This window comes from Mustela erminea, chromosome 7, assembly GCF_009829155.1.
Source record: "Mustela erminea isolate mMusErm1 chromosome 7, mMusErm1.Pri, whole genome shotgun sequence".
In the NCBI taxonomy this organism is placed as follows: domain Eukaryota; kingdom Metazoa; phylum Chordata; class Mammalia; order Carnivora; family Mustelidae; genus Mustela; species Mustela erminea.
Window position 1 is genome coordinate 25268492 of NC_045620.1, and position 26993 is coordinate 25295484.

Sequence of the window (26993 nt, forward strand, 5' to 3'; positions counted from 1 at the left end):
GCTGCCCGTGGCCCTGCCCTGGCCTTGAGGGCCCGGTGGACAGGAGGGTGGAAGGTGGCTGCTGCTGCTGGCGGAGGCCGCCAGCACCAGCATCTCAGGGAGCGAGCCCTGCCCTGTGTCACCTGGTGCTTCATCCAGCCGTACTGCACTTCAGTGGACAGGAGTCGCGGGCTCCGGGACCGGGCCTTGGGCTTGTACGCTGCTCCCACAACTTTGCTCATCTGCGGAAGCCATGGACAAGAGTGAAGCCTCGGGGCTGGCCGTGGCAGGCCCCTCTGTGCCCCTGGGTCCCCCACGCAGCCTCACCTGCTTGCCCTTGGACTCCCACTTGAGCCAGCTGCGCTCGATGTCTTCCAGGGAGCGCTCTCCGGCCCATGGGGACGTCTGGGTGATCTTCTGCAGCTTAGCCCACGCCTCAGCCTCTCTGGTGGCCTTCCCATTCAAGAGAGCCATGAGAGCCACCTGTTCCCGCCGCTGGTACACTAGGGCCTCGGCCAGAGCCCGCTCCTCCCTGATGGAAAGGATTTTCCTTCATAAGACACCCTCATGCCACAAGGCGGGCCAGGCTTCCCTCGGAGCCCAAGAGAATTTCTCCCTCCTGGGCCCGATCCTCTCCCAACCTTCTTATCCCTCCCCCAAGGCCGTACCGCTCAGGTCCATCATTAAACAGTGTCCAGGCAACGTTAGCAAAGCCCAGATTAAACCAACCCCCGACAAGTCCTGCGACCTTTCCTACCACCCTGTGCTGTCCCCCATGGAGGCCTGATACCCCATCTTGACTTTACCTGGACCTCCCCTTGTGAAATAGTTAAACACCCTCCCCCTCCCAGGAAAACCCTGCCCCTGCCTTGTTTGCTGACCCCACATGGGACGTATGCCTCGACGAGAGGGGAGGAGCCACAAAGACATATGGGTGCCTGGAAATCTACTTACGTAACAAAACCCAACTCCAAGAATCTCTTCTCCTAGGAAGATTTTTTGCTTGATCCAGCCCATGAGGTGACTGTCCTCTGAGCCATTCCTGTTCTTAACAGTCCCCTCACTTACCACATAAAATAGCAGCCATGAATTTGCATGTCCATCTCCCCAGAGAACTAGGAGTTCTCTGAGGCAGAACCTGTGTCTGGATTGCTTTGGATTTCTAGAAGCTAGCACAGAGTCTGGCACTCAGCAGGACCACAATAAATATTTTTTTGAATGACCCCAAATTATCTGAGACTTGGTCGGGATTAAGAGTGGAACATGGATGCAGGAGGAACCTGGAGAGGAAAGCAGCAGCAAGCAGCAGCCTGACCCCCCACCACGAATCAGGGCCTCTAGCCACGTAGAGATGGCCTCAGCAAGGAAGCCAGCCCCGACTAATCAGGACCTGACTCCGGGGCCGGGGCCCATCGAAGAGCTTGCCTTTTTATATTTTCTGCTGGTTTGTACTAAACTTTCAGCTGAGATGGGCTCCTAGGTCACAGCTGCCACCTGTACAGTCAGATTGCCTGCGGGTCCCAAGTCTCTGGCCCTCCCCAAAGGTGCCCACACTACCAGACCCAGACGAGGCTGCCCAGGACCTGGGAAGGCTCCCAGCATCCTCCTCATTGGGCCAGCAGGACCAGGTGGGCTGTGATAACTCACTCCAGCTCTGGACGGAAGGCCTTCTGGGCAGCATCTGCAGAGCCAGCCTCCTCCTCCAAGCTTTTTCTCACTTCAAGATCACCAACCATCTGAATATCCTGCAGCCTTTTCCAAACACTCAGGCCAAACGTCCCTGTGATTTAACCAGATGTGGCTCAATAACAAGAACTAGTCTACCTCCCTCTCCTCTGATCCTTCTGCCCTTTACCCTCCACCTTCAAGAGTCATCTAGCAAACCCTTACCCCTGCCCTGCACTTCATCGTGCTTACCACAACCAGGCATTATGCTGGCTACTCAAAAAATACCCGAAGGAATGAGACACTAGCCCTAGAAAATACTTGGCGCATAGGCCAAAGCATCCAGCCCCACATGTGGGCTGAGATGGAAAGAGCACTATGGCAATGACCATGACCCTCAGTTGGGCTTACGTGGTTCATGTATCAAGTAACAATGGCACAGAATGACCAGGCATCCGTCAGATGTGAGGTGGGGGTGGAACTGGGGAGGAACAGGGCTGGAGGAGAAAGAAGGTAGTAAGAACAGAAAAACATCAGTCCCACTTTGGGGCAGGGCATAGCTAGTAGTAAGTCATTCTCCTGCTGCAGAATTTTTTAAAAATTAAAAAATATATATAGTCAGAAATCCTATTTTAAGAAGTTATCACAGATCAGTAGAAGTGAAAAAGAGTAGATGAACTAAAGTACAGAAAGGGAAGAGTCCTTCCAAGAAGAACTGAAATTGCAGGCTGCTTCTTCCCTGGGAGTATTTTCTGAGTCTGGGCATAGGTTGAGGGAGAATCAGGGTCTGCTTCAACAAAGGAAGTTTCTGGAAGGAAAAGAAACCATCCGGGCTTCTGAGCAGGATGGATCAAGTCTAGTGGAATTCCACATGCATTGCTGCGTCTTCCACAGGATATTTGCTGAGCCCTGGGGGAGCTGAGGGCCTGGAAGTTGGGCTAGACAGAATGAGGTTGTTGGGAGACAAAAGTCTCACTAGTAGAAGAAGCCTTTAACAAACACAAACAGACTTTACTCATGAGACAAACTTCACAACGGAAGACAGAAGCAAACAGTCTAATGAAAGCTGCAGCCCAGACCCAGCCCATTCGGCTCCTGATTGTAGTGAAAGGAACAGCCCTATAGAGAGGAACTAGCACACGCACTGGAGGAAAAGCATACCAATTTCAGTCTCTGTGGTGCTTTTATACAAAGTCCAGAAGAGTATTGGGTTTCATTTTGGATTTGGTTTTAGTTTTGGTTTTGGTTTTTGGTGGTGGGAGGTGTTGTTTTTGTTTTGGAGGTTTTGGAAGGGTGGATTTTTTAATGCATATAACATGTAAAAAGACAGTAAAAGTATAATCAATAATAAAAGGAAGAAATAGGCATTAGAATCAGACCCACAGATAATTCTGACGTTGGAGCTATCAGATAAAACTTTAAAATAACGATCGTAAATAATTAAATAAAATAACAGAAAATATGAACAAAGTGAAGGAAAAGAAGGAGAATTTCTATAAAGAATTGGATTCTATAGGAAAGAAACAAATGTATATTTGAGAACTAAAAAACATACAAAATGAAGAAATAACTGAATGGACTTAATAGCAGGCTGCATACAGAAAACAGAATTAATGAATTGGAAGGCAGGTCAGCAGAAAATATACAAAAAATAACTAGAATGCAGAGACTGAAAAAAAATAAAACAAACAAAAAAAGAAAAACAGAGAGAACAGAACAGAGTATGAGAGATAAATGGGGCACAGTCAAATGTTCTAATATACATGTAACTGGAACCCCACAATAGGAGAAGGGAGGATAGGCAAAGAAGTGCTGAAGAGATAATATTTAACAATTTTTTAAAACTGATTAAAAATAGCAACCCACAGGTTGAAAAAGATCCGTGAACTCTGAGCAGGATGAACACTAATAAAGCCACACTTAGGCACATCATAGTCAAACTGCTGAAAGCCAAAAGTAGTCAGAGAAAAAAGAAAAATTACCTTCAAAGTATCAACTTATGGGGCATCTGAGTGGCTCAGTTGGTCAAACAACAGACTCTGTTTTAACTCAGGTCATGATCTCAAGGTCAAGAGATCAAGCCCCATGTTGGAGTCTGCCTAAGTGGATTCTGCTTAAGATTCTCTCCCTCTCCCTCTGCCCCTCTCCACCCAACCCAATTCACATACTCTCTCTCTCAAAAAAAGAAAGAATCAACTTACAACTGACTTTTCAAAAGAAAATATAGAAACCATAGATGATAGAAAAAAAACTTTCTTAAAAGTACTGAAAGGATGAAGTTTGAGGGTTTTAAGAACTGCATTTTATGTAAAGATTGTTTATTATAAAGTTGTAGAAGTTACTTGCATCAAAAAAAAAAAAAAAAGTACTGAAAGGAAATAAAACTCCACTGAGAATTCTATGCCCAGTAAAATAGTTTTAACATTTTAAGGCAAAATAAAGATGTTTTCAGATAAATCTTAAAGAACTAATCACTAGCAGGGATGCCTGGGTAGCTGGTTAAGGGACCAACTTTTTTTTTCTTTTTTTTAAGATTTTATTTATTTATTTGAGAGAGAGAGAGCATGAGTGAGAGAAGGAGCAGTGGGAGGAAGAATGTAAGATTCTTGCACAAGAAGTGGTATCAGTTCGGGGCGCCTGAGTGGCTCAGTAGGTTACTGTCTACTTCAGCTCAAGTCATGATCCCAGGGTCCTGGGTTCAAGCCCCACATAGGGTTCCCTGTTCTGCCTCTCTGTCTGCCTGCTCTCCCTGCTTGTACTTTCTCTTTTTTCTCTCTCTGTCAAATAAATAAGTCTTGAAAAAACAAAAAGAAGTGGTATGAGGTCAAGAGTGCATATTATAATCTCTAGAGTAACTGATAATGAATATTATAAAAATATACAATTAAAAAGCTAATAAAGGAATAAAACAAGAAAATTGTTTTAAATACTTGACTAATCCAAGAGAAGGCAGAAAAGGAATAATAAAGGAATAAAGAACAGAAAACAAGTATCAAGACAATAGACTTAAACCATATAACTAATTTCTTTAATATTTGAATGGACTAAATATCCAATTAAAAGGCAAATATTGTCAGGATGAAAAAAATAGGTCTTAATATAATGCTCTTCAAAAGAGGTACATTTTTAAAGGATTTTATTTATTTATTGAGAAAGAGAGAGAGAGAGGATGAGAAGAGAGAGGACAGCAGGAGAAGCAGACTCCATGCTGAGCAGGAAGCCTGATGTAGGACTTGATCCTGGGACTCCAGGATCATGACCTGAGCCAAAGGCAGTTGCTTAACCAACTGAGCCACCCAGGTGCCCCAAAAGAGGCATATTTAAGTATAAGGACAGATATAAAATGAAAAGTCATGCAGGCAAGGGGTAATTGCAATACAATTATAAGATGAATTAAATGCTGAGGTTAAGGTTAACCCGGTGGTAACTACAGTTAATAATACTATATTGCACACTTGAAATTTGCTAAGAGAGTAGATATTAAGTGTTCTCACCACCAAAAAAAAAAAATAGTAACTATGTGAGGTGTAGATGTATTAATTATCTTGATTGTGGTAATCATTTCATAATGTTCCCATATACCAAATCATCATGTTGTACACTTAAAATGTCAGCTTATTCAGTCTTTTTTTTTTTTTTTTGGTTTCTATTGTTATGTCTTCATAGTCACTAATCTTTTCTTCTGTAGTATCTAATCTGCTCTTAATCCTATCCACTGTATTTTTATCTCAGACATTGTCATTTTTAATTTTTAAATTCAATTTGCATCTTTTTACATATTCCAGTTTCTCTTTAATATGCTGTTTTCTTCTATCTTTTGTAACATGTGAAATATATTCATAATATTTATATACATTATATATTATATTACATCTATGTATACTATATTATATATAATTTATAATATTACAAATGTACTTGTATATGTTATATATAATTTATACTACCTTTGTATTTTATTATGTATAATATTTATTATCTTGTATATTTATTTATTATAAATTATACCTCAGGAATTATTATTCTTTGCTGCCTGCTGTCTAATGCCTGGAAACTGTTATATATGTATTTTGTTCATGCTTTTAGTCATTTAAAGTGGGACTGTAAATCCAGTCCCTGTTATTCTGTCATGTTTGGAACCAACAGCAATGATAGGCAATAGAAACAGACCCAGAAGTGAAAGATATACTGGAATTAATCAGACTTTAAAATAACTTCGATCAAAATGTTCAAGAATATAGAGAAGAAGATGAGGAATTTCATCATAGAGCGGCAATAAATTTAAAATAGTCAAAAAGTTTTTACACATATGAGAGCTGAAAAGGCAAGGAAACTGAAGTAAACTAATTCTAAAAGGAATAAACCTTTGATAAGAGACAAGAGACCAAAGCTGCTTTCAATCCTGGCAGAGTAATGACAGGAAGATGAGCCCGCCGTGGAGGAGGAGAAACCAGATGAGTCCTTGTGAAATTTTACCAGCCTCGCACGACATAAGAGATTATAACCCAGGATGTTTTGGCTACAGGGCAAGTATGCAGCTACCCACCAACTATTTCCCTCAGGCCTTTGCAGGTTATATGATGGCCATACAATGAAAGCTGGGGGCTGGGCAGAAGAGCTGAGAGACAGACCATGCATGTAGAAAGCTTAAGAAGCATAAGATGCGGGGCGCTTGGGTGGCTCAGTAGGTTGGTCTTCCACCTTTGGCTTGGTTGATGATCTTAGTGTCCTGTGATCGGGCCCTGCATCGGGCTTTCTGATCAGCAGGGAGCCTGCTTACCCCTCTTTCTCTCTGCCTACTTGTGAACTCTGTCTGTCAAATAAATAATTTTTTAAAAAAAAGAAAGCATAAGATGCTCTTTATGTGGGTATATATTTACTTTCTGAAAATTCACAAGCTGAACCCTTTTGGTTTGTGCTTTTCTTTATGTATGTTATATCTTAACAAGTAAGTTTATTTTTAAAAAGAGAAAGGAATGTGCCTTCTCAGATATATGCTTTGCAAAAATATACACGGGCAAATAATTTGGGGTGGGTGAGTGTGTGGATGGACAGTTGATGGGTGGATGGACAAACTGCTGAATGGACAACTGGAAAGTCTCACATCCTGTGATACTGTCTGGGCAGAGCTAGCTGCTGTAGTTTGAAACCCCACCCCACAGGATATAAGGTTTATGCTAGCTCAGGTTCTAACAGGGACAGGGCCATGATGGGCCATGTGGCATGGCTGAGCTTCAGTAGGACCCATACCAATGGTGTCACCGGAGAGTTTCCAAGCCTTGACGTCACCGTCCTGGCCACCACTGACAACCAGCTGGAAGCTATCCACATACAGGATGTCGGCCACACTATCCAAATGGCCCTTCCAGGCATTCAGAAGCTTGGGGGGAACCAGGGAAATGGTCTGGCCAGCCACAACCTACAGGGGACAGTACAGGAGAACTACTTATACTGGAGTTAGTAGAGCACTCTGGAAGGATCCTAGGACACAGTCCCCTGGCCCATGTCCCAAGGTTCTAGTTCTAGACATGTTCCCACATTAACTTAGGTAAGTCCTGGCACTTCTCTGGGCCTCACTGGTCCCTTTGGTAAATATCATAAAAAGGCATTTGCATATTACTAGGTTGCTTACCAGCTGCATCTACAGATCATTCCATTTGAACATTATAACAACCTTACAGGATGTGTGAGTCTCACCATTTCACAGAGGAGAGAAATGAGCCCACAGCCACATAGCTAGAAAGTGGTGAGCCTCGGACAAAAACCCAGTCTTCTTCTAAAATTATTCAGTGGGGCACTGGGAATAGAACAGGGTGATCAAGGGAGTGTTGGATCACATTACACTATGAAAGAATGAACTCTACTTAACTGGGAAATAAGTAAAAATAACCAAGGCTGTCCTAAACAAAACAATATTGAAGGGGGATATATTTTTTACCATGTTTGAATATGTTAAGTCACAACATAAAAACTTGAAACAGAACAATGAGAGATGTTAGAAAGCTCAGAAACCAACATACATTAATATAAAATATCTATATGTGAGAGTGCCAGGAAAATTTGTGGTAATAGAGAGCAGGACCCATAAACAGTGATGGAATACCGGGTAAACTATCAAGAGAAACTTCAATCACTGTTGTGTTTCTTATGACTAAAGAAACCCCTGAGCGCCTGGCTGGTTTAGCTGGCGGACCTTGCAACTCTTGATCTCAGGGTTGGGAGTTTGAGCCCCATGTTGGGCCTGGAGCCTACTTGAATAAACATTTTTTTGAAATTTAAAAAAACAACTAAAGAAACACTAAAAGGGTCAAAGAATTCTTTTTAATGAAACTGCAAAATATCTAAAAGAAAACATGAGTATTTAGCTTATCTCTGATTAAGACAGTGATTGACAATGGGAAATACCACATTGGGAAGAAAAACTGACTTGAGCCTCCAGAAATTGTCATTTTAAAATTGTCATAAATAAAATTAAAAGGTAAATGACCAATTGGGGGAAAATACTGGCAATATATATGACAGATAATAAGTTAATATTTTAGTAAGTTTAAAAATTATTATAGAAAAAAATGATTATGGATCATTTACAAAAGATGGTTACCACAATAAAAGAATGGACAGAGGGCATGAAGAGACAATTCACAAAACTATACATGGTCAATAAAATAATATGTCAACATCACTAATAAGCAAAGATATCTTCATTAAAATCAAAGGAAATGGGTGCTTGGGTGGCTCAGTCAATTAAGCGGCTGCCTTTGGCTCAGGTCACAATCCCATGGTCCTGGGATCAAGTCCCAAATCCAGCTCCCTGCTCAGTGGAGAGCCTGCTTCTCCCTCTTCCTCTGCCTGCTGCTCTGCCTACTTGTGCTTTCTCTCTCTGTGTATCTCTCTGTCAAATAAATAAACAAAATCTTTTTAAAAAATAAATAAAAATAATAAATAAATAAAATCAAAGGAAACCATTTACATCTAAAAATCAGCCAAAAGTTTTTTTTTTCACTTCAAACATTTATTTATTTAATGCCTTCTATAAGCAAGGCACTCTATCAACCCAAGGAACCCTCACTCAGATGAATACCGCTAATAATAAATACTTCTTGCTGGCAAGGATAAAGCAAAATATTAGAAGTACAAAACTCTATTATAAACTTTCTGGAGTGCAGTTTGCAGTACATAGTAAAGGCTTTGGAAAGATTTATGTTGTTTTAGATACTATCTCCATGAGATAAACTACCAGATGTGCAGGTAAACAACTACGAACAACAAAAAGATTTGTGAAAAAGAAAAATTGCTCAATCATTTTTATAGCTTTTAAATACAGTCTTATTGAAATATAATTAACACACAATTTACCCATTTAAAGGGCTTGCTTTGGAGGTTTTTAGTATATTCACAGAGTTTGCAACCACCGTTACGATAAATTTTAGGTCATTTCATCGTCCCACACTTGATGTAAGTAGAATCAGACAGTATGTGGTCTTTTGTGACTAGCTTCTTTCACTTAGCATGTTTTCAAGTCACGTGGTATTTTAGTGTGTATCAGTACTTCATTACTTTACTTACGCATTCATCCATTGCGAACATGTGGGCTGTTTTCACTTCTTGGCTATTACAACTAATGCTGCTATAAACACCCATATATAAGATTTTGTGCAGAAATGACTTCATTTCTCTTGGGTGTATTACTGGGTCCTATGGTAACTCCATGTTTAACTTTCTGAGAAACTGTTAAACTGTTTTCCAAAGTGGCTATACCACCTTATGTTCTTACCAGCAATGTTTGGGAGTTCCAATTTACCTTTCATTATCTATATTATTATCTACACCCAACTCTTCTTATCCACAGCCATCCTAATGAGTGGGAAGTGGGATCGCATTATTGTTTTGCTAGGAATTTCCCCACTTCCTAATGATGCTCAGCATCATTTCATATACTTATTGGTGATTTGTATCTCCTTGAAGAAATGTCTAGTAGGTCCTTTGCCCATTTTTAATTGGCATTTTTATTGTCAATGTGAAGGAATTCTTTGAATAGTCTGGATACTAGTTTCTTATCATATAGATGATTTGCAAATATTTTTCTTCTATTCTATATGTCACCTTTTCCCTTTCTTAACGGTGTCTTTTGCAGGCTGAAAGTTTTTAAATTTGACAAAATTCACTTTATTTGTTCCTTTTGTTGCTAGTGATTCTGTGTCATATTTAAGAAATATTGTCTAACCCAGAGTCATGCGGATTTCTCTCTATGCTTTCTTCTAAGAGTCTTATAATTTTAACTCTTCCATTTAGGTCCATGACCACTGAAGTTAATTTTTCCATATGTTGTGAAGTATGTTCTTCTCTGTTAGATGTTTATTCTTCTGATGTGGATATCCAGTCTTCCCAGCACCATTTGTTTAAAAACACTATTCTTCCCTCCATTTGACCATTTTGGCACTTTTGCCAAAAATCAATTGACTATGAGTTTATTTTTCCCTTTTAATTCTATTTCATTGGCATATATGTCTACCCTAATGCTAGTACCACACTATTTTCACTGCAGCTTCAGAGTAAGTTTTGAAGTTGCAAAGTGTGACTTTTCCAACTCAGTTCATCCTCAAGATTTTTGAACTATTCTAGGTCACTTGTATTTCCATCTGAATTTTATTCATTCATTCATTCATTCATTCATTCATTTTTTTTATTTTAAATTTTTTATTTTTTTAATTTTTTAATAAACATATAATGTATTTTACAGGTCTGTGAATCGCCAGGTTTACACACTTCACAGAACTCACCATAGCACATACCCTCCCCAATGTCCATAACCACACCCCCCTCTCCCACACCCTCTCCCCCCAGCAACCCTCAGTTTGTTTTGTGAGATTAAGAGTCACTTCTGGTTTGTCTCCCTCCCAATCCCATCTTGTTTCATTCCTTCTTCTCCTACCCCCTTAACCCCCCATGTTGCATCTCCACTTCCTCATATCAGGGAGATCATATGATAGTTGTCTTTCTCCAATTGACTTATTTCGCTAAGCTTGATACCCTCTAGTTCCATCCACGTCGTCACAAATGGCAAGATTTCATTTCTTTTGATGGCTGCATAGTATTCCATTGTGTATATATACTACATCTTCTTTATCCATTCATCTGTTGATGGACATCTAGGTTCTTTCCATAGTTTGGCTATTGTAGACATTGCTGCTATAAACATTCGGGTGCACGTGCCCCTTCGGATCACTACATTTGTATCTTTAGGGTAAATACCCAGTAGTGCAATTGCTCGGTCATAAGGTAGCTCTATTTTCAACTTTTTGAGGAACCTCCATGCTGTTTCCAGAGTGGTTGCACCAGCTTGCATTCCCACCAGCAGTGTAGGAGGGTTCCCCTTTCTCCACATCCTCACCAGCATCTGTCATTTCCTGACTTGTTAATTTTAGCCATTCTGACTGGTGTGAGGTGGTATCTCATTGTGGTTTTGATTTGTATTTCCCTGATGCTGAGTGATGTGGTGCACTTTTTCATGTGTCTGTTGGCCACCTGGATGTCTTCTTTGCAGAAATGTCTGTTCATGTCTTCTGCCCATTTCTTGGTTGGATTACTTGTTCTTTGGGTGTTGAGTTTGCTGAGTTCATTATAGATTTTGGACACTAGCCCTTTATCTGATATGTCGTTTGCAAATATCTTCTCCCATTCTGTCAGTTGTCTTTTGGTTTTGTTAACTGTTTCCTTTGCTGTGCAAAAGCTTTTGATCTTGATGAAATCCCAATAGTTCATTTTTGTCCTTGCTTCCCTTGCCTTTGGCAATGTTCCTAGGAAGTTGTTGCTGCGGCTGAGGTTGAAGAGGTTGCTGCCTGTGTTCTCCTCAAGGATTTTGATGGATTTCTTTCTCACATTGAGGTCCTTTATCCATTTTGAGTCTATTTTTGTGTGTGGTGTAAGGAAATGGTCCAATTTCATTTTTCTGCATGTGGCTGTCCAATTTTCCCAACACCTTTATTGAAGAGGCTGTCTTTTTTCCATTGGACATTCTTTCCTGCTTTGTTGAAGATTAGTTGACCATAGAGTTGAGGGTCTATTTCTGGGCTCTCTATTCTGTTCCATTGACCTATGTGTCTGTTTTTGTACCAGTACCATGCTGTCTTGATTACAACAGCTTTGTAATAGAGCTTGAAGTCCGGAATTGTGATGCCACCAACTTTGGCTTTCTTTTTCAATATTCCTTTGGCTATTCAAGGTCTTTTCTGGTTCCATATAAATTTTAGGGTTATTTGTCCCATTTCTTTGAAAAAAAAATGGATGGCATTTTGATAGGAATGTGTTAAATATGTAGATTGCTTTAGGTAGCATAGACATTTTCACAATATTTGTTCTTCCAATCCAGGAACATGGAACATTTTTCCATTTCTTTGTGTCTTCCTCAATTTCTTTCATGAGTACTTTATAGTTTTCTGAGTATAGATTCTTAGCCTCTTTGGTAGGTTTATTCCTAGGTATCTTATAGTTTTGGGTGCAATTGTAAATGGGATTGACTCCTTAATTTCTCTATCTTCTGCCTTGTTGTTGGTGTAGAGAAATGCAACTGATTTCTGTGCATTGATTTTATATCCTGACACTTTACTGAATTCCTATATAAGTTCTAGCAGTTTTGGAGTGGAGTCTTTTGGGTTTTCCACATATAGTATCATATCATCTGCGAAGAGTGATAGTTTGACTTCTTCTTTGCCAATTTGGATGCCTTTAATTTTCTTTTGTTGTCTGATTGCTGAGGCTAGGACTTCTAGTACTATGTTGAATAGCAGTGGTGATAATGGACATCCCTGCCGTGTTCCTGACCTTAGCGGAAAAGCTTTCAGTTTTTCTCCATTGAGAATGATATTTGCGGTGGGCTTTTCATAGATGGCTTTGATAATATTGAGGTATGTGCCCTCTATCCCTACACTTTGAAGAGTCATTCATTCATTTTTAAAGATTTTATTTATTTGACAAAAAGAGACATCACAAGTAGGCAGAGAGGTGGGGGGGTGGGGGGGGGGAGGCTCCCTGTTGAGCAGAGAGCCCAATGCAGGGCTTGATCCCAGGACCCTGAGATCATGACCTGAGCCAAAGGCAGAGGCTTAACCCACTGAGCCATCCAGGCACCCTCCATTTTAGAGTCAGTTTGTCAATTTCTGTAAAATAAAAAGCTTGGATTTTGATAGATTACATTGAATTAATTTGGCAAATACTGTTATATTAATAAGATTAAATTTTTCAATCCATGAACATGGGAGATTTTTTCCATTTATTTAGGTTGTCTTCAATTTTTTTCAACAGTGTTTTGAGGTTTTCATAATACAAGTTTTACACTACTTTTATAAATTCATTCTTAAATACTTTATTCTTTTTGATGCTATTATAAGCTGGATGCCTTTTATTTCATTTTCTTGCCTACTTGCTCTTCTGGTACAACATTAGTAAAAGAGGTAAGAGCAGACATCCTCATCTTCTTCCTGATCTTAGGAGGAAAAAGTTTAATCTTTCACCATTAAATATGATAGTACCTGCTTTTTGCAGATGGACTTTATCATGTTGAGGAAGTTCCCTTCTACTCCTTGTTGATTGGCATATTTATCAGGAAAGGGTGTTGGATTTTCTCAAATGCTGTTTCTGCATCTATTGAGATGATTATGTGCCTATTCTTATTCATGTAATACAGTATATTACATTAATTGATTTTGGATATTAAACCAACCTTGCATTCTTGGGAAATCTCACTTGGTCATGATATGTAATCCTTTTCATAAGTTTCTGGATTCAATATTATATTTTACTGATGATATTTCCATCTATATTCACAAGAGATGTACTTGTATTTTCTTAGGATGTTCTTATAGTATATCAAGGTAATATTGGCTGCATAGAAAACTCTTTGGCAAGAATTCTTGAAGAACTGACATTAATTCCTCTTTAATTATTTAGTAGAATTCACCAGTAAAGTCATCTGTACCTGGGCTTTTCTTTGTGGGAAGTTTTACTGCTAATTCAATCTCCTTACTTGTGATATTCAAGTTTTCTATTTCTTTAGATTTCCTATCTCTTTTTTAATCCACTCTGGTAGCTCATATCTAAGAATTTATCCATTTTCTTTCACTTTTTTGATACTGAAAAATTAAAAACCTATCTACTGTCTGACAATAAGTTAAATAAATGATTGTACCTCTACAAAGCAAATATGACTTAATCATTAGAAAGTCTCATCTTTAAGAATGTTTGATAATATAGGAAATTCTAGTTACATGCAATATAATCCCAATTTGTTTAAAATATATGATTATAACATGGTCAGGAGCACAAGTTCTGGAGTTAGACAGACTTGGGTTTACTGCCAGATCCAACATTGGCAGTTGTGTGAACTTAAAAGACAGGTCCCTCCAGATCTTCAGTTTTATCTTCCTCATCTAAAAATAACATCTCCCTCACAGAGCTATCATAGAGAGTCAACGAGAGAATGCATAAAAGCACCTATCACAATTCTTGAAACAAGGTAAGCAGTAAATAAATGATACTTATTGGGGCACCTGGGTGGCTCAGTCAGTTAAGTGGCTGCCTTTGGCTCAGGTCATGATCTCAGGGTCCTGGGATCAAGCCCCGTGTTGGCCTCCCTGCTTAGTGGCAAGTTTGCTTCTCCTTCTTCCTCTGCCCTTTCCTTCCCCTCTGCTCATCCTCTTTCTCTCTAAAATAAATAAAATCTTTTCTAAAAAATTAATGAGACTTGGGGCACCTGGGTGGCTCAGTCAGTTAAGCATCTGCCTTCAGCTCAGGTTATGATCCCAGGGTCCTGGAATTGAGCCTCATATCGGGGTTCTTGCTCCATGGGGAGCCTGTTTCTCCCTTTCCCTCTGCCTGCCACTCCCCCTTCTTGTGTTCTCTGTCAAAAAAAATAAAATCTTTTTTTAATGGCATTTATTGTTGTTATTATAATGATTGCATTAACATTACATATTCCTCATCTGTTGAACCCATGGGTGGCTGATTCTCAACAGATTTGAATGCAGTGAAATTGTCTTCTTACTAAAACTAGACTAGACCTAATATTTTTGTGCAGAGATGCAAAAGGTACCTATGACTGCAAGATGGTTATCAGAACCGCAAATGCATACAACCCCTTGACCTAGAAATCCCACTTCCAGGAATTTACCCTTCAGACACATTATGAAACAACATTCACTATTCACTTTTGCTTAAGAACAAAAGATTGAAGACAACCTCAATTTCCCTTCAAAGGGAATTATGTCATTAATATATCCTATAGCTTACTGCTCAGCTATAAAGAATAATGTATTCATATACAACATCTCCAAGATATATAATGGAATAAGAAAAGCAAGGTGAGGGGTGCCTGGGTGGCTCAGTCATTAGCATCTGCCTTCGGCTCAAGTCAGGAACCTGGGATTCTGGGATTGAGCCCCATATCAGGCTCCCTGCTTAGCACAAAGCCTGCTTCTCCCTTTCCCACTCCCCCTGCTTGTGTTCCCTCTCTCACTGTGTCTTTCTCTGCCAAATAAATAAATAAAATCTCTTAAAAAAAAAAAAGAAAAAGAAAAAGAAAAAGCAAGGTGAATATCAGTGTGTATGGCATGCTACCTTCACATAAAAATAATGAGGAAAGAACTTTACACTTTTGTGTTTGAATAAATAAATCCTGGAAGAATCACCAAAAATCAATAAAAGTGAAACAAGAAGTACTGGTTTTGGTGGGGGGAGAACAAGAGTAGGACTAAGAATCCTCACTATAAGCCTTTACCTCTCCCTGAGTTTTTAAATCTTCGTTGATGTATAACGTACATGTAGAAAACTGTACATGTCATAAATGTGCCACTGTATCCATTTTTACAAGTTGACCACAACTGTATGGCCAGACCCAAATCATGAAACACAGCAGCCTCCAAAGCCCCCTCATGACTCCTTCCAGCCACTCCATGCCCCGTACAAAGATAATCACTTATAATAGGATACCTTTGCTTTGTCTGTTTTTATACTTTTACAGATGGAACTATAATACTTATAATATATATCCTCTCTTAGTGTCTAACTTCTTTCACTTATGTTGTTCAAACAATTACCCACTTTGTCATAAATAGTTGAAAACCATTCATTTCTAATGCCCGATATTATTCTGTACGGTGTGTATAGTGCAATTTATTTTTCCGGTCTAGGTTGATTGACATTTGGTTTGTTTCATATGTAGAGTTAATACAAATGGTAATTCTATCCATGTTTTTATTCATTATCTTTTACAGCATAGGCTTCTCTTGGGTATAAACCTAGGAGTGGAATTGCTAGATTATAGTGTAGACATATATTCAGTTCTAGTAATTACTGCCAAATGGTTCCCCAAACTGATTATACCAATCTACATTCCTGCGAGCAATAGAAAATTTAGTTGACCTACATCCTTGCCAACATTTGGTATTGCTAAACATTTCATTTTAGTCATTCTGGTGGATGTGTAGTGGGATCACATGGTGGTTTTAATTTGCATTTTCCCGATAACTAAGGAAAAGGTGCTCAACTTCATTAGTCATTAAGCTAATATCAAGTGATTTTTGAACTATGTAAATATATTACCTACTCAAGAAAATACATAGATATTTTCATTATTTTTTTAAAGATTTTATTTTTTAAGTAATCTCCGGGCCTAATATTGGGCTCAAACTTACAACCCTGAGATCAAGAGTTACATGTTCTCCTGACTGAGCCAGCCAGCTGCCCCCAAGTATTTTCATTATTTTAAAAAGAATTCATGACCCCAGGGCCCTCATTGCAAAGATTAAAGCCCATGGAAGGGGTGTGCGTGTGTGTGTGTGTGCGCGCGTGTGCATGTGCGCACATGTGCGCTCATGTGCCTGTGTGTGCCTGTGGGTATATCTGGTGTGTGTAGACTTGGGTTTTACTGGGTAATGGTGATTTCTAGCTAACAAATGTTTTCTACATCAACCAGACTACCTTGAACAAGAAACATGAAAGACTCAGAATCTCAGTAAGAGAACCATGGCCCCAGCTCATTAGTGTGGTTCAAATTCCCCCAGTAATCTTCCTACCTCCTTCTCCTCCAAGAGGATGTGGTGTGGGAGGTTGACCTGGACCTGTTCAGGAATTAAGAACTGGAACTTGTTTGTTCTGCTGGGTTGAGGTGACCACTTATCAGCGAACATGCAATAATCCTTGATGTCCCAGATCTAGGCACAAAATGTGGGTTAGCAGCCCAGCACCCCTTGACACCAACACCAACTTACCCTGTGAAGCCCTCCCAGACTTCTTCTCTTCCCTCTGAGGTGTGAGCACTTACCCCTCTGAGATACCCGGACCCTCAGGGTCAGAAGGGGCCCTAGGGATCTTCTAGGGATCTCCCCTTAGCTGGCATGCAGAGAGGGTATGACGGGCCCCAGGACAAGCCACTCTGGCCTCACGTCTCACCACAAAGCATGAAATCAGCTCCTGAGACAGGGGATCACAGACAGCTGCACAGCTGAGGGTGAGGGAGTGGCAGGAAGGACCAATGTGGGGACAGAAGGGACCCACTGGGGGAGGCTTCGTGGAGGGCCCATTGGAGCCACGTCCTCACTCACTTCCTGGGTGCACCAGAGCAGAAGGGGACTTCTCCTGCCCACTGTTTTACAAACGAAACCAGTACCCAGAGGGAGGAGAGACTAGGCGAGCACCACACACGGCAAAGAGGTGGCTGGAGTTTGCTCAGCCAGCCCTTCCTCACCTTGATGTATCCTGTGCAGTCCCCTGTGACAAGGATCCAGTCCTTCTCGTCCGTGGCCATGGCACCCACAACCACATCCCCCTCACTCAGGCAGTCCACAGGGAACTTCCCCAGCAGGCCGCCGGCCCCATGCGTGGACCAGGCATAGATGAGGCCATCGATGCAGCTGCTCAGCAGGGCGGCTATGTGGGGCTGCCGAGGCCTCGTCTGCAGGAAGATGATCTGTGCGAGACAGGCGGGCCCGCTCAGCGGTGCTGGGACTCACCCCAGCCACAGTCACGTGGAGCTGAGGGGCCTGGGCAAGTCTCTACCCCCACTCCGCCCCACCCAGTTTCCCAGATGCCCAGCCAGAATGGTGACCATCTTCCACTGCTGCCTAACTGGTAACGAGGAACACTTCAGTGCCCTGTGAGACCCGTGTGCGCAGTGCGTTTGGGTCTTTTTTTTTTTTCCACTGTTTTATCCTTGGCAACTACAATGGTGCCTGACACATGGTACATGATCAGTGAATGTGTGTTGAAGAAGACATTCAAGGCTCAGTTGGTCAAGCAGCCTCTCATGATTTCGGTCATAGTCAAAGGTCAGGCTTTGAGTCATCTACTTGGGTCAGACTCAGAGGCTGAAAGAAATGGGCTCTCTGGGGCAACTGCTTCCAGGAATCCATCCTTTCAGTGAACTTACACAGGCGCCCAGAAGCACAGGTACAGAGACGTTCAACGCATGTCTATTAAGAGAAGATGGGCTTAATTGTTTGTGATCCCTCCAAACTATGGGGTGCTATGCAATTATTCCAAAGAATCGGATGAGTTAACAAAAGAATAAGATTTCTCTAAATTACTGATATGAAAACATACCCATGCCATATAGTTAAATTTTTAAAAAGTAAATGGTAGGACATAGCTATGATTTAACACCACTGATCTAAAAATAAGAAAGATAAAAGCTAACCCAGTCCACCAATTCTCTAGCAGTGCCTGTGGCTTCCACTACTGGGTGGGGTGGAGGGAGTAAAACACAAGAGACCTTTATATTTTGCTTTACACACACTTCCCTTTTTCCTTTTTTTAACCAGCTAGCATGACGACTTTTAAAAGTTTTTTAAAGGCTTTTTTCTTTAAAGTAATCTCTACACCCAACATGGGACTTGAACTAACAACCCAAGATCAAGAGTTACATGCTCTACCTACTGATCCAGACAGGAGCCCCTAAGCCATTTTTCTAAAAGAGAGGAAAACACATTCAGAACCTGGAGGAGAGACGCTCGAAGCTCTCCACGACTCCCCCACCTCCAGGTTGGACCCAGCTCCGCAGGACGCTGTTCCCCAATTCCTAAATCCCTGGTGCCCTGGAGCTGGGGAAGGGGCCAGTCCCACCACACCCTCACACAACTGCGGTGTGGATTCACTGCGCCCCTGGTAGGGACTTAGGGAACCCAGTCTCTGAATTACCCTATCTTTGCAGATCGAAACTAGAAGGGGCCTGAGAGCCACCTCGTCTAGTGGTGACAATGCAGTGAAGGGCATCCAGGGTCAGAAAGGGGAGAGGTGCAAAAGGAAGGGAGAGTAACAGAGATGACCCAACCCCTACTCCCCTGTTGTACAAAATACCCTACCAGAGCACAGAAGGGCATTTTAACAGTAGATTCTGGCAATGCTGCTTCTCCTACCTCCCAGTCCAGCCCATCAACCAGAAGGGGCCCCCCAACAACACCCCATGCACACCCAAGGAGCTTCCCTCCTTCAGTAGCCCTGAAGCCAGAATCCTGAGTGGTAACTTCACCTGCACCACGCCTCTCCGGGTACTGGGGAGAGCCAGGCTGGCCCCCTAGGCTCGTGGGCCGTGTCCTTTCCAGGCCATCCCCACTGTTCACACCAGCTCACAGCCCAGACCCTGCCCGAGCGTGGCCCACCTTCTCCACCGATGCATTGGACTGCAGCAGTATCTTCTTCTGGAATTCCCCTCTTTGAGCATCTCTGATGATTGACTGTTTGCCGTGTGGTGTTCTTAACATCTTGGGGCTTCCAGAGTGGACAGGTTTCTGGAAAGAACAATGGGCCCCCCAGCTCATCATGGGAGGGTCACCCTACCCATGGGGAAACAGAGACCAGAGGCAGATGCCGAAAGTATAACCTACCTACTCCCCCTCTGTCAATCCACAGCCCTGTGAAAGGGGCAGGCGGGTGTTGGAGGGATCCTGCAGTAAAGGCATTTCAGCGCTGGGGAGTCTCTATTTTATTTTTATTTTTTTTTTAAAGATTTTATTTATTTATTTGACAGACAGAGATCACAAGTAGGCAGAGAGGCAGGCAGAGAGAGAGAGAAGGAAGTAGGCTCCCTGCTGAGCAGAGAGCCCAATGCGGGGCTCGATCCCAGGACCCTGAGATCATGACCTGAGCCGAAGGCAGCGGCTTAACCCACTGAGCCACCCAGGCGCCCCATGGAAGTCTCTATTTTAAACCACCAGTTTCTGCTCTCAGGACAGAGACTTGAGTTTGCCTTTGGGGAAACCACCCCCCCCCACTTTGTCCTGGAAGAGACCCTGGACCAAAGGTGAGGACTAGGCGTGTACAGCCATTGCTCCAGAAGATGAGAACGCAGTGATGCTGCCAGCTACCCCAGAGGTGGTCTGAGTGTCCTGTAATAAGGCGTAGTGTGCGTATCTTACACCTGAACCCGTCCGAGCAGCCATGAGAGACCCAGTCTGCATTGCCTGTGCCCAAAAAGTGTCATGTGTTTGCACAAGGTGGGGTTTCTCTTTCAAGCCTCAATTCCCAGGAACAGGAATCAGGCTTCAATTGCTGAAGCCATCTGCTGGACTCCCCCGGCCCCACACAAGACATTGTCTTCACTGCGGGAAGTAGAAGGCCAAGCCCCCCACTCCAGCTCCCTCCTCCCCTCAACATGAGACCATCAGTCCAGGCTGGAAGGGTTAATCCTGGGGCTCAGGGGAGCAGGGAACTAGCCTGATCTCTAGGGAGGTGAGGAGATGAGCCCCAGTGGCTCATCTCTGCCAGGTTACACTCACTGGAAGACTGAGAAAGTAGCCCAGGGAACTAGCCTGGGCGTCTAGGTTCTCTGGGTTGTTTTCCCTCTGGGTCCACCCCGCCCCCCGCCCCAAGTTTGTAGACTGTAAGAAGGGCCTGCCCAGACTGGAGGAAGCAGAGTCTTGGGGGGGGTGGGGCTGGAATCAGGTGAATCTAACCAGGGAGGGGAGCTGATGTATGTAAAGGTGCTCTGGAAAAAGGGGCTCACATGAGAATGCAAACGGACGACAGGCCCCTGGGGGGCCAGGGAGTGAGGGCAGCCACTAGGGGCTCAGCTCCTGCTCCCACCTGTGGGGGCATGGGCCTCTCTGGCTGCTTGTCTCTGGGGCGCTTCATCACTGGGGGGGCTGACATGAGGTTCCGCTGCAGGTTGGTACTGGTTGCGGCCTTGGCTCTGGGGCCTGGGGGCCATGCTGGCGGCTTATATGCCCACTGCTGGTGCTCCGTGCAGGACTTGCTGGACCGGAGGCCCTCGGCCAGGAAGTTGTCCACCTCTTGCACCTGTGCCGGAGAGACACCCACCCCGCTGACACTGCAGTGCCCCAGAGGGACATGCAGGGCCTCCTTGGCCCGAGGCCAATACCCAAGGGCCCTCCAGGTGCCCCAGGCCTTACTCCATAGAAACTGAGTACCCTTAGAAACATCAAACCAGAGTTCATAACCCTCCTGGGGCCAACCAGGAATGCCCTGAGCTCCTGCAGGCGGGGCGCTGCTCCCGTGAGGGACTCAGTCTCCCTATCCATGAAATGGACGGTGTTTTCCAAATATTTGTGAGGTTAGTTTTAATCTTAAGGGAAATTCCAGAGTATAAAACAGATAAAAACTGCCCTAGGAGAAGCCACTGCAATAGCCTCTGAGCTTCTCTCCCCAACATGTTTAGGAAATGACTGGGTGAGGTGATCCCGAAGACCCCTTCCAGCTTCCGTCTGCAAAGATAGTGTTAATTCAGAGATGGGGTGGGTCTCGGAGGTCCGTCCCACGAGCCCGGTGAGCCCGGAGTGGGAACACATAACGGTGAGGAGTGAGATGGGAGATGCTTTCCAGGGGAGAGTCATCCACTAGATGGAAAAGGACCAGAGCCACAGGCTCTGCAGTCAGACCACTTGGGTCTGCACGGATCACTTCTGGGCTGTGCAACCTCAGGCAAGTTGCTTAACCTCCCTGTGCCTCAGTTTCCTTGTCTGTCAAATGAGAAAAATTCTAGAAACTAGCACCCACCTTCCTAGCTCCCAACCTCCTCCAAAAGAAGTTGTCACATGCCCTGTCCTTCCCAGGGGTGCTTCTTACCCCACCCCCAGCCCCAGCACTCCAGCTGATTCTAACCCACCACCAAGAGAGAGGCGGGGGAAATGGGGGTTGCTCCTGTCAACAATACCTTCTTGGGCAGCAGAGGCAAGGGGCTCAGAGAGGCGTTGAAATTGAGAATGGGCTTGAACAGGTTGACGTTCCAGAAGAGGATGTCCCCGTTGTAGGAAGAGGTCCCCAGGAACTGGTTCTGGTACTTGGCCATGCTCAGAACGTCCTCCTTGTGGAAGTTCTGCCAGTGGTAGCACGTGAGCGCCCGCTTGGTCTTGTGGGGCCTGCGCACAGGGCCGGAGGCGGGAGGGCAGACGGCTTGGCCTTACTGCTCCACGTGGGTGGGAAACACCAGGGCCTTGAGAGTCTGGGAGGCAACTCGGAAGAGGGCACTCAGGTTGAAGCTCTGCCCCACCGACCTCATTTACCAAGCACCTACTACCAAGGCCCTGTCCTCGGGGCTTTACAGAAATGCAGCTGACAAACTACCCCCTTGGGACATCTGAGTGAGGATTAAAGAAGGGAAGCCATGGCCCTAGAAAGACCCTCTGGAAAGGAAGAGGCCTTGCACATTCTGTTCCCTCTGCCTGGAATGTTCCTCCTACCCCAAGCCCTTTGCGTCTTCACTGAGTAGATCCCACTCCACTCACAACATCCTCACGTGAGCCTTTCCTGACCGCCCCTGAGACTAAATCAGAGTGCAATCCCCTCTCCACAGAAACCTCTACTTTTCTTCCTCACAGCACTCAACAGACTTTATCATTACACATGAAGTTCTTTGATTAGCATCCGCCTCCCGCTAGGAGGACGGAGACACCATCATTCTTGGTTATACCTATGGCAAGCTCGTAGCACAAACGGGCGGATAAGCAGAGGAAGCACTGGACATTACCCACCACGAATTTCTGGCTGGTCTTCCAACCACTAGTGGAGCTAGGAAGGGGGGAACCCAGCTGAAGTAGAGAGAACAGTCAGCGGCCCTTAGCAGCTCCCACACACCCTTGCTACTCACATGAAACAAGTGATTCTCTTACTCCACCCGGTCACGTAGAACGCTCTGTTCATGTGGACAATCCCACTAATCTGTGGAAGAGGAAAGTAAACGAGCTCTAAGGCGCCTCGGAGAGAGTGGCCCTGGGCCAAGGAAGGAGACAAAGCTCTCCATGACGATAAGCGTCCCCTAGAGGCAGTACGACTGTATATTTTTCAGAACGCTCTTACATCACATTCGCCCATTTGATAGACTTGGAACAGGTAGAGAGGGTAGGGATCCACGTCCACTCAACAGAGGGATACTTGGTAGGGTCACATAACGGAGTGATAGGCTCTGGACCAGATCCATGGCTACTCGGCCAAGGGCTCCCGCTGAGCTGGTTCTAGGACTTTCCTAAGAGTGAGTCATGGGTTCAGGTCCCTGAGTGGGACTGCCGGCTTTGCTCCGTGCCACACCCACACGCTGTCTCTAGAATGCCGGCAGATATTTCCAGAGCCGGAGTGAGCCTGGGGCTCACCAGCCCTCTTGCTAGAAGTGCCGTGAGGAGTTCCCGGACCCAGACTCAGGTAAGGCGCGCTCACAAATCCAACGAGAGTAGCTGGCACTTGCAGAGTGTTCAGTAAGGACAGGCAGTCTTACCCAGCTTCACTTGGCAGGCCAGGACCCACAGGCTCTGGGAGGCATGAAGGCGGGCCATCAATAGGCATAACCTTAAAGGGAGGCTTAAACCCAGGGCACCCCAGGGTCGGGAACGCTGTGCTTCGTGGCTCCTGTAGCACCCCTGGCCCTGATTGAAAGAGCAGACTGACCTCCAGATGGTCCGGGTTGGGGAAGACCAGCAGGCATTCACCAATGGTGTAGTTCCACATCTTTATGGTTCCGTCACGCAAACCTGTGAGCAGGCAGCGCTCAGACTCGTCCAGGCACATGGTGGTCATCTCCATCTGCTGGTCGCCTGTCGCGGAGAACTGCATGGTCCGCCGGCCTGTCGCCACCTCCCACACACTCACCAGGCTGCTCAGGCAGCCGCTCACTACCTGCAGGCGAACACAGAGCTGGGGCTCCTGGATAGGACAGCGCCTCCACTCCTGGGGGTGGCCCCTGCCTATCATGGTTGGGGCTGGCGCAGCCCCGCAGCATCCCGAGAGGCCCGGCAAAGATGGGTATCCAGGGCCTTCCTCTGCACAGAGGAGTGAGGCGATCCTCCCACCAAGCAGTGGGCCTCCCATCCCCACCTCAGGCCGCCGGCCCCCCGCGCAGGGCTGCTTCCCATCCATGAGCCACATGCCACCAGCCGCTGTGCTGACTGCTCCTTGGATACAGCCCTGGACACATCAGGGGGTGTCTGGGTCCTACCTGAGGGCCCCTGGCACTCCTGCCAGCCCAAGCAATGCCTGGCTCTAGCCCACTCACCTGCTTAAAAATCTTGCTGTAGAGGACAGCGCACAGGGGTAAGCTGTAGGTCGTGCTCTTCTCCCCTGCTTTCCCAGGCCTCTCAGTCTCCAAGTACCCTTTGAGGATCCCAATCTGTAGGTAAGGAGGGGGCAGGCAGCTGGGCCATCAGAAGGGCTCTGCCTCAGTGACTGGCCCCAGCCAGAACCTTCCAATAAATCAATCGCTGCACCAAACGTCCTGACTGCACACAGACCTGAGCCCAGCGAGGTCCCTTGGCTCCTCAGCCCACTGGCTGATATCTTTCTCACATCTTCTCCGGAGTCCAATGTCCCTCATAACTCCTGGGAAGCTTAAAACCTCCATCTGCTGTCCCCTCCTCCAGGGAGCCTTCCCTGACCACCCCAGGCTAAGGATCCTATCTCTGTGCTCCAAGGAGCACCTGGCATCCATCTCCATGCCAACACTGAGCATTTTCTGACATTCTCTGTTCTCCTTCTACCTCCTCAGTTTGCTGAGGGTTGGGGCTGGTCTAAGGAGTGTATTCCCAGCACCTGCCCAGCAGCGGGGGCTCACTCCCTCCTGCACTCACCGAATAGGTGCTACAGATGAGACTGTCTTCATTCTTGTGGAAGTAGATGCTGGTGATGGGACAGTGCCCCAGGGCAAAAAGCTTCCCGCAGAAGGACTGGAGGCATATGTATTCCAGCATGTCCCACACACGGATGTTCTGGAGGGGGAGAGAGACGCTGCAGGGGGCCCTTGGGGAGACAGCGGGTACCTGAGGCCTTGGGGCATGAGGAGGGCCTGCAGCTCATGGTGCAAGCACTTCCTACACCACCTACTGCGCAGACGCCAATGGTACCACCGAGATGCCATCTTATGCTCAGATGAGGAAACTGAGGCTCACCCCGCCCCCCACGACCCAGAGCCTTCCCCCAGGGCCTCCACCTTGCTGGAGCGGCTGCCCCTCAGTGGTGAGGATGAGGACTGAGCAAGACAGCACAAGCCCCTGCAGACCCCCAGAAACTCCCCCATCAGCCTCCCTCAGCTAAAGCCAGGCTACCCACACGGTTGCCAAAAAAGCCCACCTGTCCCCACAGCAGCCTCCTCAAGCTCATCCCAAGGTGAGGCCCCACAGAAGTCCCTCTGGATGCCCACTGCTTGGAGCCACCAGCGGTAAGCAGGAAAGAGCATGACTCCAATCCATACCTTGCCTCTGCCCGTCACCGCCATGAGGATTTGTGCCAGCCTGTCCCGGTCCCCCGACCCTCCAGCCTCAGATCCTTCAGCAGAGGCCGTGACACCCAAATGTTGGGGCCACTGGGAGAATTCCAGGTAATAGCCTGTGTGGGCTGCGTTGGGGAAATTGGCCTGGGTAACCCAAGGGTCCTGCCAACTCTCAATCTACTGATTCCCAGAAGACACAAACGTGTGCCCTGAAGGACACCTGGAGCCATTGGCCGCTGCCCTACATCAGCCAAACAGCCACTGCCAAGCAGGTGGGGCGGGGCCCTGAACGCGATCCATGCAGAGATGCAAAGTGACAGGCCTGGAACCAGGGAGTCCCAGGTGCTGGAGAAGCTCCAGTCAGGCCCTGAGAGCCAGCGCAGCTGAGAAGATGTCCCTAGGAGAGCTGAGGAGCAAGTTTGGGTCCTGGGGGAAAGGGGAGGGCAGGGGAATGGCTCACAAGTGTTGTACACCCACTACATGCCAGCCGTCCCATGGCTGCTTCACTGCCCACCCTACTCTAACCCTCTCAACCCTCTAACCCTGTGGATGAGGGGACTGAGGCTCAGAAAAGGAAAGGGCCTTGCCCAGGACTGCAGAGTAAGAAGCCAGGCTGGGCTGCATGGGAACCCAGCTCTGATGGATGGCTCAGAGTGGGGTGTGGGCCTCTACCAGGGGCTGACAGAGACCCCTGGGCCCCTCATGGTGACTCCACCTGGGACAGCCCTGTCTGTGTCCTAGACCAAGTGTGGAACCACAGGCAGGCCGGCCACACTGTCTCCCTGGGCGTCGGGCTGCCGCCAACTGCTGGCGCCCCACCTGGCCAAGCTAGATCGTTTTCCCAGGGCCAGTGTCTCTGCGGGGGGACGGGCACTGGTGTGAGCGTAAGAGCTATGCTCCCCGAGGCCAGCACCTTGTCCTTGGAGACGCTGAGGAGGATGTTGCTGTTCTTGCTGTTCACGAGGATGTGCGTCACGGAAGTCTGATGTCCCCTCATCAGCCACACAGGCTTTTTTAAGAAGAAGGGGTTCCACAGGCGGATGAGGGGGTCATAGCCACCGGTCACTGGGGTTGGAAGAATGGGTGTCAGCCACGGGGGGCCTACGAGGGGACCGCTCCTGAGACCAGGTCTTGACCCCCCCACCCAGCAGGCGCAGCAGATGGGGGACTGCGGTTCTCATCTGCCCCTTTGCCGCCCCTTCCCCCCCTCCTCCTCCATCATGCCAAGCAGAGCATGTCACCACCCAGGTGCCCACCGGCAGGGACCAGAGTGCCAGGAGAGGAGCCCGGATGGAGGCCGGACCCTGCAGTCCTCCCCCACAGCTTTGATAATCCCTATGTCCCCAGCAACCTTCACCCCAGTTCCACCAGGCCTGGGGCTTCTGGGGGGCACACGAAGATGATTTACCCATTAAGTTCTTGTCTGGGCAGTAATCAAAGCAAAGAATCCCTTTTCTCAAGCTCAGCACCGAAAACCTACAACAGCAAAGGGGGAAGGCGGCAGGGTGGCAGCGACAGCTACAGGCGGCCAGGGAGAAGCCATCACTCTCCACCCAAGGAGAGAGGCAGCCCCAGCAACCCTGTCTGGGGCTCACCCTGCAGCCAAGTTGGGGCCAAGCCCCACAGGCAGGGCAGCTGCCGTGGGTCTCAGCCC

The 26993-nt window shown here is 45.9% G+C and overlaps 1 protein-coding gene across 8 annotated transcripts in view; it reads right to left on the bottom strand.

Annotated features, from left to right (window-relative positions):
* The window catches only part of EFCAB8 (EF-hand calcium binding domain 8), a 59461-nt gene that overhangs the window by 1379 nt on the left and 31089 nt on the right, over positions 1-26993 (bottom strand). For 6 of the 8 annotated variants that reach the window (XM_032350970.1, XM_032350966.1, XM_032350964.1 and 3 more), the window contains 15 exons: positions 26748-26815; positions 26253-26404; positions 24702-24839; positions 24131-24244; positions 23527-23754; positions 22736-22806; positions 21803-22007; positions 20716-20928; positions 19293-19421; positions 17384-17605; positions 16713-16850; positions 6895-7063; positions 1627-1759; positions 307-511; positions 123-221 (listed from right to left, as the gene is read on the bottom strand). In XM_032350970.1, the coding sequence (XP_032206861.1) occupies positions 123-221; positions 307-511; positions 1627-1759; positions 6895-7063; positions 16713-16850; positions 17384-17605; positions 19293-19421; positions 20716-20928; positions 21803-22007; positions 22736-22806; positions 23527-23754; positions 24131-24244; positions 24702-24839; positions 26253-26404; positions 26748-26815 (2284 nt within the window). The remainder of the gene's footprint in view (positions 1-122; positions 222-306; positions 512-1626; positions 1760-6894; positions 7064-16712; positions 16851-17383; positions 17606-19292; positions 19422-20715; positions 20929-21802; positions 22008-22735; positions 22807-23526; positions 23755-24130; positions 24245-24701; positions 24840-26252; positions 26405-26747; positions 26816-26993) is intronic. The other 2 variants (XM_032350967.1, XM_032350969.1) reach the window with 2 other exon arrangements.